The sequence below is a fragment of the Apiospora phragmitis genome (genome assembly GCF_038363925.1).
Source record: "Apiospora phragmitis strain CBS 135458 chromosome Unknown utg000005l:1.0-4161743.0:1.0-4166827.0, whole genome shotgun sequence".
NCBI classification, from domain to species: Eukaryota; Fungi; Ascomycota; class Sordariomycetes; order Amphisphaeriales; family Apiosporaceae; genus Apiospora; species Apiospora phragmitis.
Window position 1 is genome coordinate 3,620,940 of NW_027117403.1, and position 14,429 is coordinate 3,635,368.

Genomic DNA, 14,429 nt, shown 5'->3' on the forward strand with positions numbered 1-14,429 from the left:
GAAAGCTGCAACTGGTTGCATGTTGTGTATCTACATGCACGCACATACTTCTTTTCCTCGGAGATATTTTGGTGAAAATGGAAGCAAATCTGGCACTTGACGTGTAGACCTGGCAGCGGTTGCTTTTACACAGGGGCGCCAAGTTGGAAGTTACCCCGCTGTGCTGCCTGAGCTGCCGCTGGTAAGCACACTAACAATTGCCCGGTTCAACGTTGTTACACTGACCTCGGGAGATACAGCATGTTGATTAGATCGCATTGAAAAAAAATGTCTTAAGATGATGATCAATAAAGAATATGGCATAAGTCCATAGGAGACTCCTATTGGCAATGGCAACCACAAACTCCCGAAGCCCTTTTTAGTTGGTTTTATCAACATCGGTAACAGGCTGGCCGGTATGATCAAACTATTGCACTGCAGTTCAGGACTCTGTCCAATATTGATTCCACGTTGATTCCATACCAAGTGTACGTTTAAAGCGAAGGCGGAGGTTTATTCTAGTGTATAGCTACACGAATTAATGGCCAATCCATGCGCATATACGGATGCAGCCGCATCCTTTTGACCTCAACGCCATTGATGGATCCGTGCTGTCCGGAGGGTACGCCAAGGCGGGGTTGTGTACCAAGCAACATGGTGAGCTCCCGAACTTCACAATCAATCGCTCCAGAGCCAAAGATCAAGATGGCTTTGCGATCAACTTGGGCCTTTGTGCTGGTGGCAGCCATCTCGGCTCTCGTATATCCACGGATTCCAATCCTTTGGAGTTTCTACAGCAACCAACCCGACAGACTGATCCAGATCAACAACATTGGCCCCTCCTACAAGGTCAAGTTTGCTGATAAGCTTCGCAGCTGTGAAGACATCATCCTCATCGAGAGCAGGGGTGTTGCTATCGTCGCCTGCGACGCCGGTCGCGAACGATGGAACACAGTCATGGGGATCTTCTCGCCAGGGCCTGTGCCCGGTGCTGAGATCTATGTCTATGACTACGAGCAGGCAGATGACGATGAGGCCTTGACTCGGCTACAGATTGTCGACTATGCTCCCGGCGAGGATTTGCATACGTTGGGGCTCGCATTAGATGAAGCCACATCGTCCCTCTTCATCGCCAATCACCGCCATGATGGATCGAGGGTGGAAGTCTTTCATCTCGACTTCGAGTCCCATACCCTCCGTCACACTCATTCTATCCAGCACCCGCTGATCCGCGGTCCCAACTCCATCTTGCTTGTCAACAGTCGTGAGTTCTACGTCAGCAATGATCACCACTTCCTGGCCAAAGAGCACCTGCTCCTCAGCAAGATGGAAACCTATTTGGGATTCCCTATTGGCACGCTTGTTCATGTCGACATGTCGCCGATGCTCGAAGACCCGACCGCCGCCGTCGATGCCGAGGTGGTTGCACGCCTGCCGTTCCCCAACGGTATCGAGCTCGTCAATGAAACGACGCTGGCAGTGGCCTCGAGCAACAGCGCCTCCCTTCGCCTGTACGACGTCACGCCTCCTCCCGCTGATTCGGCTCGACGACATCCTACGTTGCGCTCCAGCTCCAGCATCCGGTTGCCGTTCATGCCGGACAACCTGTCGAAGTCTTCCGATGGCGCCATCATCATTGCCGGTCACCCCCACGCACCCAGCCTGAGCACGTTCGCAGCGACTCGGCACATCTGCAACTCGCCCGAGGAACGCGCCAAGGCCGAGCCTTCACTTCAAGAGTTTTGTGACAAGGGGAAGGCAGGATCCTGGGTCTCACAGTGGAAACAGGCCGGTGTCGAGCATCTTTACGTTGGAACGGATTATCCAACGAGCTGCACCGCAATCCGTGACCTGGGCAGAAATACCGGCATCATCTCCGGATTATATGCTAGAGGGCTGCTGGTTTGGCGCAATTAGAGTGTTCCAGGTGCTTCGTAGTGTTTTTTTTATCGGTTACTATAAGAGATTCGTCTTGGGATTGAATATCTACTTACTTACTGGTACTTTGACTGCACGGTGACTCTCATGTGAGCTCCATGTTTATTGATCTGTGAATGGCTGGCGCCCTCTATTTCAGTACCTACCTCCCTACTTAGGGTGCTGCTTTATCCCGAATAAACTGTCCAAAACCATCCTGTTGTCAGTCACAGTGTGCCTGCCCACCTTTTAAAAACATCACAATAACGAGTGACCTTCACACCTGCCAAACATTCATCGTGCAGAAAGCCACTGAAGCCAATTACGCAACACAACATACTTCACCAGACCGACTTTTTGGAAAAACAAGAAGGAGCATTTGTATCGTCCCTTCATCATGTCTTCTTTCCTGGACAAGGCCGATGCCAGTGCCCTCGCCCTGTGGCAGCTGGAGCAAATCAATAATGCCGATGGCAAAAAGGACGGCAAGTCGAATTTCTACCTTCATTTAGATTAACATCTCAGACCAACTAACCGAATCAAATAACAGAAACCTTCATCTTCTGGCTTCGCTCCCGCCAGGACGCCATCGACATCGCTGCCAATTTCCTCGCCAACGACACCACAGCCGACGCGGCCGCCGTCAAAGAGCGCCTCGCCGCTCTGTTCCACTGCTCCGCCGACAACAGCAAGGTCTTCAGCAACTACGGCAAGAACCAAGCGGAGCAGAGCAGCAAGCTCCGCCAGCAGAAGTCCGACCTCGAGGCTCAGGTCCAGAGCCTCCGGGAGTACCAGACCCAGCTCGTCGGCAGCGTCAACGGCCGCAAGGAGCTGCTGCGCAAGAGCCGCCTCGACGCGGCCGAGCTCGAGCAGGCTGTCGAGTACCAGAAGCACCGATTCTCGAGCATGCAGTACTTCTTCAAGCGCCAACAGAAGGTCCGCGACCAGGCGCGCGGCCGCGTCCGAGCCGAGGCACAGGCCCGGCTGGAGAGCCTGCGGATCGAGCACGTCGGCCTCCGGGCCGAGAACCAGGAGCTGAAGGCGGCCCTCGCGTCGGCGCAGAGGGAGCGAGACGAGTTTTGGCAGCATGCCTCGCGCGTCGCCAAGCTTGAGGAAGCGCTCGAGGCCGCGCACGAGGAGAATAGCCGTCTTACCGATGTCGTGAATGAGTACGCCGCCGACGAGGCCGTCGAGGCCGACAGCACCCCATGTGCTTCCATCTTGGACCGTCCTATGAGCCCGTTGACGGAATTGGAGAGAAGAGTCTGTTGATGCATATGGAGGAGCACGGCCAGGACGAGGGTGCGGACGAGGACGAGGATGAGCTCGAGGACGAGGATGATCAGACGGAGTCTTCTATTGCTATGGTTGTTCACAATTCGTTGCCCTCGCCCCCTCACATGATGTACGGACTCGAGTGGGACTGAAGCGGATGCCAGGGCCGATGGACTTTGGATGGTCATTGTCGAGGGACTTTCCAGGTTGATCCTTGTCATTGGATGGTTGGAAAGTCTTGTTTGGCCTATTTATGAGTACAAAACACATGGGGACTGACTTGATATTTACTTACATGACACCTGGCATGGTGCTGCCAAGGTCTTGGCTGTGTTCTTTATGTCTGGCTAGGGGACTTGGTATGTTTGGTCTGCGAACAGTGAACAGGAGGTCATCTCGCTGTGTAGGTAATAATAGCCGTTGGTAGACACCTACGCTGAATAAGAAGTTCCGACGATTGAGCCTTTCTTAGTGTTGAGTATGCGCAGATTCGCTTCGTCTGTTCATTCTACTACTTATTCGTACCTTGAAACATGAGATGATATCACGCGACAACAACTTGACGTCAAACGGCCAAGCGACCTGAGCCTTGGCAGCATTCTGCCTTCATTCAGCCTGTTTTCGTCCTTTCATGTTTAATTGCCTTGATCTTCCCACATCACGATCTTCTTCCGCTTAGGGCGATCCTCCCCAGCTAAGCCCCAGACACATCGTTCCCTTATTCACGCACGCACGACATACATCCGCCAGCCACTTACGACATATCCGCAGGATAGGCTATGGTCAGCAGCGTGATGGAGAACCGACACATGGCTGTCACTTCCAGGCCTTTCGCGAACTCCAAGGCGCGCAGGGCTGAGAAGGACATTCCTGGTTGGGCACTTGCCCCCAAGAGGAATAATAGCAAGAAAGACGCAAGCAGCACCAATCGCACCCGCGACAACTCTCAAGAACAAAAGCAGCTACAACGACCTCGTCAGTCTGCGAGAGGTAGTCCAGCTACTGTTAATCGCCGCAGCTGCCGGCTCCGCTCGCCATCTCTCCCGTGCGCCACCGAAGCTTACGACGACTGCCGCCGCGGCAGTGATGATGATCATCCTAAGACCGCCAACCCAATTGCAACAACAATGCGACGTTCTACGGCTGGTGATGCCAGCGAAGAGGCTGCAGTGGCCGTGAAAGCGCTACTGAAGAGCAACGAGGCCCTGCTGGACCTTGTCACGGAACTGATCCGTTTGGTCCCCGTCCACTTCCCGGTGCACGAGATGATTCAGAGACGAGAGGAGGCGCGGGTCCTAGCGGACGATGCTCCTCCTTCTACCGCCATTGTCGGGATGCGATGGCCACGCTACAGTAACATGGCAACAACAACAATGACGAAAACGCCGGTAATACCATTGGAGGAAGACGCCGAGAAGGAGGAAGTCCGCAAACCCAAGTTTGTAAAAGGACATCACCCTCGAAGCAAAAGTTCCGTCTTCTAAATGAGAAGGGTAGCTTTTCAAACCCGCTAGCACGTAGACCGGCGTTTATGTTTCAGGTTTTCTACCTCTTCTATTACCCAGGAGCATCATCTTTCATGGCCCGTTTTGTCCCTATGGTGGCCGATTGTTTGATTTGGAGTCCAAGGAGTCTGGTATGCAGGTTGTGTGGATGATTGCTCCGTTTTGGTTGGAAGCATCGGGCACCTGATTAGGCGTGCCTAGACATAATACCACTCACACGAAGACGACATGTGAGCGATCACTTGCTTGAGGACCTTATGTATATGGACAGGCACTCGCCTTTTTCCCCTTCATTTTTCATGCTCGGGGCACGAAGTATCAAGGGCTGCTGTATCATAAAATCTTGTATTGCTGAGTTTTGTTGGTCTGGTTAGTTTCGCCTCACCCTCCAGCCATGGGCGTTGATCCCACGTACCGAGGCGTGCAATATTCAATGTATGGACCTCTTTCTCTTCTACCTCCAGCTCACGAAGAATTAGCCAGTTTGACTTTTCACCGAAGCCTTGTTTTGTCCCCCTTTGCGTCGGTCCTCGGTGGCTACATTGACGTTAGGCGTGCGAGGCATGGCGTCCGCTGCCACGATATCAATACAGCTTGTCTTATGATACTATTTGCTGCAACTTCTTCCACGTGGCCAAACACATATACATGTTGACCCTCAGCTACAATAGCTAAATAAGACAGTGATCATTTGAACCTTGCACTGTACCAAACCCTCCCTTCGAGCAAACCCCTATTTCGTGGTACTGCTGCCTCATTGCCCCCCTTTTTGGCAAAGCTTTTCCTCCTCAACCAGCGAACAGGCCCCAAAAGAAGAGTCCGGGGAAGCTACTACAGAAAGTTTCGAGGAGATAGAAGATAAAAAATGATTCTTGTTGTATTTTTTTCCTACATATTTTGGGGCTGTGACAGTCGCCCGATAGAAAGGAAAGGATCGTCAGTAGGGATAACGGAAGATGTAGAAGCTCTCGTCGGTGGCGTCTGGCCAGGTCGCCCTGGGTGCCGATCCGCGGCTGGTGGGTCTCGATGAATCGTATGATAATGCATGCTTCCACCACGAGGTTCCAGTCCAGTAGCCCATCGTGAGTGTGCTGGCGGAAGAAGTTAAGTAAGCAAACCTGAATGATCGGGGGAACCTTTACGTTCGCAGTATCGGAACTAAGCCGTCTCTATACAGCGTAGGCGTAGCGAACCCGATCGATAACCCAAGTACTTGCTAATAAAGCTGCACCCGCGTTACCCATAATCCAGGCGTCGGGAACCTTGCCTTAGGCCACGCAGTGTTTAAAATACTCGTGGTATTCCTCCTGGCTCTGGAATCGAGGGTTGGTGGGCGGCTTCATGCCCGGAGGTCCATAGTAGTATCTCTTGATTTGCATGATGACGTCTCCGCCCACCGATATCAACATGAACTGTATAAGGCGCAATTAAACTTTCTACACCCCCAGAGGCTATATGGGGAGTTCGGCTGGTTGCAGCCTGACCTACTCGCATTATTGGTATTATAGGAACATACGTTATAACACCTTCCAGTCCGATCTGACACACACTTGTGTAAAGAATACAGGGCTAGAGATCACTTTCGGTGAGGAGCAGCCGTAGTATAATCAGAAATGACGGAGGAGAAGTGTTTATGTCATTTCACTTGAAGCTCAATACCGGTTCCATGGAACGCATAACCTTATATACCCGAAACGGGGAGTCGACGATGCTGCACCAGGTCGGGCCACCCATTCTACTCATTCTGCCCATGAATCGGGAAACCTTCAGTGGAAGAGAATCCCAGCAGCTTTCTCCGTTGCTTAACTTCGAATGCTGAAGCTTATTCCTCGGGCCATATAAATATTTCCCACTGACCCGAGAAGAACTACCATTCTCTTACGAACATACCACATTCTTCATACAAACAAGTGTCTTCCATACCTATTGAGACTCAACTTTCATACCAATACACTGGCTGACACTGCCAACAATACCTACTCCACATCACATCACTTCAACTATACAGTACTCTATTTCAAGTACCTGTCACTCTACTTCAATTACTCTCCCACTCTTGGTCTCTTCCTATCACCTTCTAGGAAGATCACCACTTGGCACATCAGTCAATCAACTTTGAGAAACATTCACATCTCATCTCAACCCAACTCAACTCTACCCAACCCAACTCAAACCAGTACCTCTCTCTTCGCCAAGATGGGTATCAAGTTCAAAACCCGCAGCCTCCGCTTCATCAACAACGAGGCGAAGCAGATCAAGGCCAACTTCAAGGGCGGCTTCGACACCATTCACGGCAACAGCAAGGACAACGAGAGGATACGCCAGGGTCGGGCGCCTCGGTGTCCACCCCAAAAGGTTCCTCTCCTGCGCCACTACAAGCCACAGTCAACGCTGGATTCTTCATCTTCTGCCTCCTCTTCTTCTCCTTCTCGGTCACAATCAGCCTCGTACTCACGCTCACCAAGTATCGAGGAGGCCGAGTCGGAGATCGAGTCCGTACCAGCACTGTCACAATCTCGAAGTGACGAGGAGAGTGATGATGCAGACTGTATCACGGTTCGCCCAAGGGCCCGTCAATACCGCCTGCCCCTTATGCCGGGTGGCGATTATGGAGGGGAGATCTATACCGAACCTTATCCTTCTCCTTCTCCACCCAAAGATACTCGAAGCTCTCCCGCCAAGACACTGAGAGAGATGAAGCTACAGACCTTGATCGAACGCAAGCAGGCCAGGGAGCGCAAGTCACGCAGCCTCGGATGGGCCTGAATGCACCACCGAGTTCATCAACGGAGGATGAGCAGAGACAGTTCAGCTACTCGCTCCATGGCATAAATGTTACAGCCAACAAGCCTCGCTTTGGTTGATCACTTCTTAAGTCATCACACACAGCAACACATATTTCACATCGGCTCATTGGAGCTACACACTCATGGTCATCTTGATTATCTTCTACTGGAGTTGCTGGGTTGTTCTTATTGAAGATCAAGCTTCAGACGCATGGTTATCCAGGTACCCGCTGGAATGGTTTTATGGAAGGCAGAGCTACGAGCTCATGGATTTTGGTTATCCGCTGGGATGTTTAGGATGGATTTTGAGCTATATGCTCACGAGATTTTGTTCTCTTGGAGTTGGAGTTTGCTTGGATTTTTGATACCCTCGGGTTGTGAGAGAGACGGATTTGGGTTTTTGGTTCTGGGATAACCATCAGTCTTTAATAGTCTTGAAGTCAATAGCAAGACATTGAACACAATTGCACCTGTATTCTACCGTGTCTTAATGTCTGTTCGTATAGCATGTCGTCGTCACCGAGCTTCCCTTGTGATATAACCATCAACTACGGTGACTCAAATGTACCAATCCAATCAGCCAATCCTTGTAGGGGTCATCAATGCGGCTAACCTATACCTAATCCTGTACAGTCATTATTGACCGCTGACACGCACACACATGCACCCAAAAGAATCGTCTGCATCGAGGCCGGTGAGCTTTCTGCACCCGTCGAGTGGAGCCGCCCATGGCAGACACACCCAACTCAAGGCCAGCAGTAAGCTTGTCAAGACGTGACGAGCCCACCCACAGATGCATAACACCAGGCTCACCTTTATTAGCTGCATGACCACTAGGTAGAGTCTGACCTAGGCCAGGCACCTATTTTTATCCAGACGTACAGGCATACTTACTTAACCAGGTGACTTGGCAGGCCAATCCACCTACTCATGTACCAACTGCCTCCCCGCACCCTCTTCTACTGCAGGTCATCATCACCCTCATCCGTGACCTCGAAACAACCATATGCTCCTCTTCTTCTTGATACCCGATCGGCCGTTCGACATGAGTTTTGTCACTTCTTCGATAGAGGAAGACTTCGCCTTCATCACGTATAACAGCAGCAAGGGGAAGTCGAAGTCGTCAGCGGTGGTGGACGACAGGGATGTCAATGATGATGATTGATGACGAAGATCGGCTTCGAGTGAGGCGCGATGCCTTCTGGAGCTACTGCAGCCCTCTGCTTGTAGTAGGTCCCGACTCCGACGCCGCCACGCAGCAGCTGCCGTCGAGCCTCCACGAATGGAGCGCCGCGGCGTTGACGGGCGGCTCGGTCCTACTCGGCCGTCTCCTGCCCTTTCTCGCGTTCGTCAACCGCTTCGTCGCCGAGAACGGTCTGGACCACTACTGGCTGACCATCCGGGCCACGACGCCCACTGCCGAGTACGACAGGCCGCGGTGGCACACCGACGACATGTTCTTCAGCACATCACCACCCGCGCCACCAACGCCGCGGAGGTGGTCGCTCTCCTGGGCGCTCCCATCAGCGAAGCAGCCGAAGGAGGACGAGGAGGTTTGCTCAGACAAGCAGCAGCAGCAACAGCTAGATCTGGAAACGGGCTGAAAAGTATGCACCACCCTCCTGGGGCCTTCGACCATGTTCATCCCCTTGTTCCATCAATCCCACGCCCGCGAACGGCAGTTGGCCGCCAAGGAGGAGGCCCGACGAGCTAACGAGCACGCATGCACCTCGATCCGCTGCGTCGGCTGCGCGTCGGCGGCCGACGATGTACGTCGCGCCCTGGACCATTCGTTCGCGGACTTGGGCGTCTTGCAAACCAAATCAGGAAATTGCGCCTTCTTTCGCATCGGGCCCGAGCGAGGTGCGGTGCATTCGGAGCCGCGCATGAGCGACGACGGCGGTGGGCAGGAGAAAGGGCGAATCTTCATAAATGTGGTCCCCGGGAAGCGCGAGGAGCTGGAGCGGCTGATGGGCAAGTGGGGGATGGGGTTCCCCCGGTCGTGGTGGATCGCGCCGAGCCGCGTGTTGCCAGGGACGTCGTGAGGTCTTTTGGTGGGTGGCGGTGGCCGACCGAAGGGCGACGAGCGGCGGGGATAGGATACGCCACTTAAATGATTCGGGCCAGACTACTGAGTAGGAGAAGGAGAGAGGCCGTGGCGAGAGGAATAAACTCGGGGTTCGGTTCAAGAGGTGGTGCATACTTTGCAGTTCGGCACGAAGGTGTCTTCAGTCCATATACCCTTGTCTCAGGAACGAGTCATGAATATTACAGGAGGAGCACGAATTGAAGTCTTGCGGAATCTCGACAGGAAAGATCGAAAGGTTTCTATGCTATCTAGCGAGTTACATATGGTGAAGGCATTCGCGATGGACTTCATGCATCATGTTACGCCCCTTCCTTTGAAGAGCAACAGGATCCAGACCCATGCAACGAACCTCTCAACCAGTGAGCAGTCCAATGCCATCATTCAGCAACAACCCATCAAGCTTGGCCTGCCCTTCTCGCAGCTTCTCATAAGTAAAAAAGCCATAGACGCCGATCAAGTAGGATCTAGGTGAACGATGCAGGATGCGCCATCCTTCGTGAGCCCTAGTTGGACCAAGCCATAAAAGGGGCAATATTGGTAAAGCCCCCCTTCATAAAACCCCAACTGCCTCAAGTACGCGAAATTGGCCCGTCAGCCACGATGAAATTGCACCGTCGCTTGCTTGTTGCCAGAGAGCGAGGCACAATTCGAGCGAGCGGCCCAGCAACAGCGCGGCTGCCTGGAATGCAGCAAGCATGGCTAGGTACGGCACAGTCGGGCAGGGATGATAGGGAGGAATCAATGCTAGTAAATTGACAGCGCAGCGCCGCGCGCGCCTCCCCCTAATCAGCGCTGACCAACGGAGCATCGAAAGCGAAGAAAGATTGGGTATCCTTTCGGTCAGGGCCGAAAGGAGGACCCAGACCAATCTCGGTCAACGTTGGTGGGCTCATTACGAAGTAGCTGGGATGGTACGATGATGTTCTTCCATTGTTGTGTAATGTACGAAAGAATACCAAAACCATGGCTCAATCAGGGGGCTGCACGATAAAGGCACTCAAAGTGATGGGCCTCCAAGTTAGGAGCTGCGGAGTCACGAGAAGATTGAACGGGGTGGGTGTCAGTGACTAGCTAGCAGAGACACGAGTAAAGTGATGCGAAAAGTGATCTGGGACGAAGATATATTCAAGTCGCAGTCTCGTCGGAGCTAGATAGTACTACATATCCGTATTATACATCCATCCATCCATTAATCATTATCTCAATCCATCATACCATGTCCAAGCACCAAGCTTCTTACAGCATGGCAACAGCGCCGAAGAAACCGGCAGCGGCCATGGCACCAGCAGCCATAGCCGTGGGCTTAGGCGCCGCGCCCTCCGAGGGCTTGGAGGTGGACTGGGACTGGCCGTCGCCCGTAGGGGTCGGGATGGGCATGGCCATGCCGCTGCTGCCGCCGAGCAGCGACATGCAGGCGGGCTCCTTGGTGACCTGGGCGAGCAGGCTCTCGGCGCTGGCGACCATGGGGTCGGCGGAGCAGGCCGACATGAGCTGCATGATGTCCGAGGTGTGGCTGCTGTACCAGCCGACGAGGGTCGACTCGTAGCTCGACATGGGCGCCGACAGCGCCGAGGGCAGCGACTGCGTCTGGATGGCCGCGCACGCCGAGCCCAGGTTGGTCGGGACCGCGGTGCCGGTGAACTCGGGCAGGGCGCTGGCCGTCGCGTAGTAGCTCAGGAGGTCGCCCGTCGGGGTCGGCAGGCCGGCGATCAGCTTGACGGCCGACTCGGTGCAGTCTGATGAGCCAGAGCTGGACTCAGCGGGCTGACGGGGCACCACGTGGGCGGGCTGGGACAGGTCGCGCAGCTGGTTGGCGGCGGCGTGGTTGTAGGTGGCGCCAACGGTGGAGGCGAGGCCAGCAAGGGCGGCGCTGAGGAGGACTTGGTTGTACATCTTGTATGTGTTGTGGTGTTTTCTTTGAATGGTAGGACAGCGAAGTATCGTGTCGTCGGTTTGTTGCAAGAGACCAAAATACAAGTTGGTTGACGAGTGATAAAACGAGAAACAAAACTTATGTCACTTACCAGACGGGGTCGCAATACTTATATAAGTATGCATGCGCCGCGCCGTATCCTACCCCAGTCATCCATGAATGGCATGGCTTGCTATTTCTGGCAGCTCCCTTGCCTCCGGGGCAACACAGGCTGCCAGGCACAAACCGATAGCCACAGGGCGAAGGGCAATGACGACGAATCAATAAAGGCAGGGGCAGTTGTACGTCTAGCGCCAGACGAAGCGAACAACTCGGCCTTGAAGCGGGCAAGCGCCGGGCCAACCCAGGCTACAGTAAGGCGATAGTCCCCAACCATCACCCCAATCGATCCAGATATTGCTGACCAACTGGATCGAGGCACAAGTAGGGGCTGTGAATTCAATGCCACCTTGTCGCAAAAATGGATCTGCTATGGGGCACGTATGCAGTGTCTGATTAGCCGATTGAGCAAAACAGTAAGCAGACCTTCATTTCAGACTGCTTTGGCTAATATGACCTGTAAGACAAGTAGCGAGGCACCGAGGTTAGCTCATCCCCCCTGTGCCGCACACACACCGCAGCAGCTTGCAGCTTGGCTAGCAGGCTAGGCAAAACAAGTCGACTCATGTTGACTGACGAGATGAAAAGGACTTGGTGAGAGGCACGCTGAAACCAGCTGAAATAGTAGACGATTTGCCTGTCACATAAATACAAGAGAGGTCCTAGCTTTATCATCAATCTCGTTAGAACCTTGTCCAATTGCCAATTGTTCGCATCATAGATGGGACTCACTTCCCCAGGCCTTGAGGGATGGTCAGATCGTGGAAGCTGCTGTCGATTGTGTGCCGACAACGCATAGCATAGCCACCCAGCCAACACCTGACTCGCAGGTAATTGTGGAAGTGATGGACTAACTGCCAACCGGCAAGTCGGAAGGATTAGTGACTCTGCCTCGGCTCCATTCCCCGGCACCTTTTCCCGATCAGAGAGTGTGCTATTGGGAAGGCCAAGAAAAGGCCCCTAGAAGCTGAAAAGTCATGAGCGTCCTATTGATGTTAGTGTCCATTGTAGCGGTCCAGATACGAGAGAAAGCGATGAGATCTGCACTTGGCTTTGCAAGGTGCCAGACAGATCGCGCATCGATTCGAGTCAAAGGGCTAACTGCCTGGGCTGTCTGCGTTAGATCAATTGCGTATCCCCTTAATCTTGAATGCTGGACTCGAAAAGGCCGGGAAGGGTCATTCAGATACAGACTTGACTGGTGAAACCTCTGGGCTGTCCTGCTGCCTGTCAACATGCAGCTTGCAGCTTGAGAAGCGGGAGGGGCTGAACGGGTCCTTGCACAGCCGATCCACCATCGGCCTCGGCCACAACTTTGGCCGCTCGAGCCCTAAAACGCATGTGAGATAAGATCTGCCGTAAGCCATAAAATCTTTATCACAGGATTCCAGAAGATCTCCTACTAGGGCGCGATGGCAGAGTGGTCTAATGCGATAGACTAGAATTGAATCTGCGGTTCTAGGCATCTATTTCCTTCGGGAGCGCAGGTTCAAATCCTGCTCGCGTCGAAGTTTCTTTTTGTCTTTTCCTTCATTTAATATCTGGTCCAGTCTGGTTGCATCGCAATTGATTGTCATGTTCGTTGTTCTTGTTACGTGATATTGCCATCAAGATACCATTATCGAGGTGGGTGCTCCCCAATTCCAGAGAGCCTCAGAATTGCGGTGCCAACTAGGTCGAATGGGCTTGGAGATGATTCTGTGGTAGTTGTCATTCGACTTCGCTAATATCATCCACACTTGACGATAGAAAGACGGTATGCGAGGTCCCTTTGCTGCACCGATAACATGAATAGTGTACACAATACTATAAAAGACAATACTGCATTGCAGGTTGCAGGTTGTAGACCAAGTAATGCCAGTGCTGTTGCATATCGAGTCGGGCGAGATTGGCTCACCATCCCGAAGCAGATCAAGATGGGGCATTTAGGCCGGAGGAGGTCCGGCGTTGCCCGAAGTACGCACCCAAGGCACCCAACCCAATCGAGTTGACCTTGGGGCAGTGTCCGGTGGACCAATCCAGACGCCGGAGGGGTAAAATAAGAATCAGGAGATGTTGGAAAGACCAGGCCAGAGCTCCCAAATTACCGTGCGCTGCATTGGTGCTGCCGATACTTGCACTACTTGCCTTTGCTTGTTCGCACATAAGAAGCCGAGTCGCTAGAACAAGCATATCTTGCCTGCCGTTAACGCCGTTGCAACTGCAGGGTTTGCCCGGACGGATCCAAGCATAATATCTATGTCAATCGCCAGGGAGTGGGACACCGATGTGGTGGTACCCGAGATATCCTGAATTGGGTCTGCTCCTTTCGGCATTAAACAGTTTTATCTGGCAAGCAAGACATACTTGTGTCTACAAGGCAAGCGACACAGAAGGCGCTTTGCCAGAATTGGGTGCAGCAGAGCTATGATGGACACAGAGAACCCCTGTTCCACGTGCGCTTCCTCTGCTTGTCTAGACTTTCGGAAAAAGCTGAGATGCAAATCAAGAGAATGTCCCCGTTGCCCTGGCGGTGAAGGAGCCATTGGTCATCATCCGGCGATTTATCAAGGCTGTCTTCATTGACAACTGCTAGCGGCATGTTGTAAGCCTTCAGCAAGACTTGCTGAAGTGGTGTCAACCAGGAATTCCTTCTATCATATAGGTAAGGGAGGGTAGGATGACATCGTGGCATCGCCAACTGACGATGAACAATGGCAAGGATACGAGGTCAGGATGTGGCGATAGTCAGCGGTGGCTGCTGCTGTTGCTGCTGAAGATGACAATCTTTGAAGCAGGATTTCATTGAATCCGTGATGTCAGACAAAAGCCTCGAACCTGTAGGTCGACATATGCTGACCGCAAAT

At 53.0% G+C, this 14,429-nt stretch overlaps 7 protein-coding genes across 7 annotated transcripts; 6 read left to right on the plus strand and 1 right to left on the minus strand.

Annotated features, from left to right (window-relative positions):
* Positions 1-684: 684 nt before the first annotated feature.
* PG994_005124 (uncharacterized protein) lies at positions 685-1,896 on the plus strand (the record flags this gene model as incomplete). Its single annotated transcript, XM_066856533.1, has 1 exon — positions 685-1,896. One exon carries the CDS (start codon positions 685-687, stop codon positions 1,894-1,896), a length of 1,212 nt encoding a protein of 403 aa, XP_066718700.1.
* Positions 1,897-2,293: 397 nt separating this feature from the next.
* PG994_005125 (uncharacterized protein) lies at positions 2,294-3,168 on the plus strand (the record flags this gene model as incomplete). The annotated part of the gene is made up of 2 exons (XM_066856534.1): positions 2,294-2,324; positions 2,447-3,168. 2 exons carry the CDS (start codon positions 2,294-2,296, stop codon positions 3,166-3,168), a joined length of 753 nt encoding a protein of 250 aa, XP_066718701.1.
* A 782-nt stretch (positions 3,169-3,950) lies between these two features.
* Positions 3,951-4,655, plus strand: PG994_005126 (uncharacterized protein; the record flags this gene model as incomplete). Its single annotated transcript, XM_066856535.1, has 1 exon — positions 3,951-4,655. The coding sequence occupies one exon, from the start codon at positions 3,951-3,953 to the stop codon at positions 4,653-4,655; it is 705 nt and encodes a 234-aa protein (XP_066718702.1).
* Positions 4,656-6,872: 2,217 nt separating this feature from the next.
* PG994_005127 (uncharacterized protein) lies at positions 6,873-7,442 on the plus strand (the record flags this gene model as incomplete). The annotated part of the gene is made up of 1 exon (XM_066856536.1): positions 6,873-7,442. The coding sequence occupies one exon, from the start codon at positions 6,873-6,875 to the stop codon at positions 7,440-7,442; it is 570 nt and encodes a 189-aa protein (XP_066718703.1).
* A 1,174-nt stretch (positions 7,443-8,616) lies between these two features.
* On the plus strand, positions 8,617-9,066 carry PG994_005128 (uncharacterized protein; the record flags this gene model as incomplete). Its single annotated transcript, XM_066856537.1, has 1 exon — positions 8,617-9,066. One exon carries the CDS (start codon positions 8,617-8,619, stop codon positions 9,064-9,066), a length of 450 nt encoding a protein of 149 aa, XP_066718704.1.
* A 33-nt stretch (positions 9,067-9,099) lies between these two features.
* Positions 9,100-9,507, plus strand: PG994_005129 (threonine aldolase; the record flags this gene model as incomplete). Its single annotated transcript, XM_066856538.1, has 1 exon — positions 9,100-9,507. One exon carries the CDS (start codon positions 9,100-9,102, stop codon positions 9,505-9,507), a length of 408 nt encoding a protein of 135 aa, XP_066718705.1.
* Positions 9,508-10,787: 1,280 nt separating this feature from the next.
* Positions 10,788-11,444, minus strand: PG994_005130 (uncharacterized protein; the record flags this gene model as incomplete). The annotated part of the gene is made up of 1 exon (XM_066856539.1): positions 10,788-11,444. The coding sequence occupies one exon, from the start codon at positions 11,442-11,444 to the stop codon at positions 10,788-10,790; it is 657 nt and encodes a 218-aa protein (XP_066718706.1).
* Positions 11,445-14,429: the final 2,985 nt, after the last annotated feature.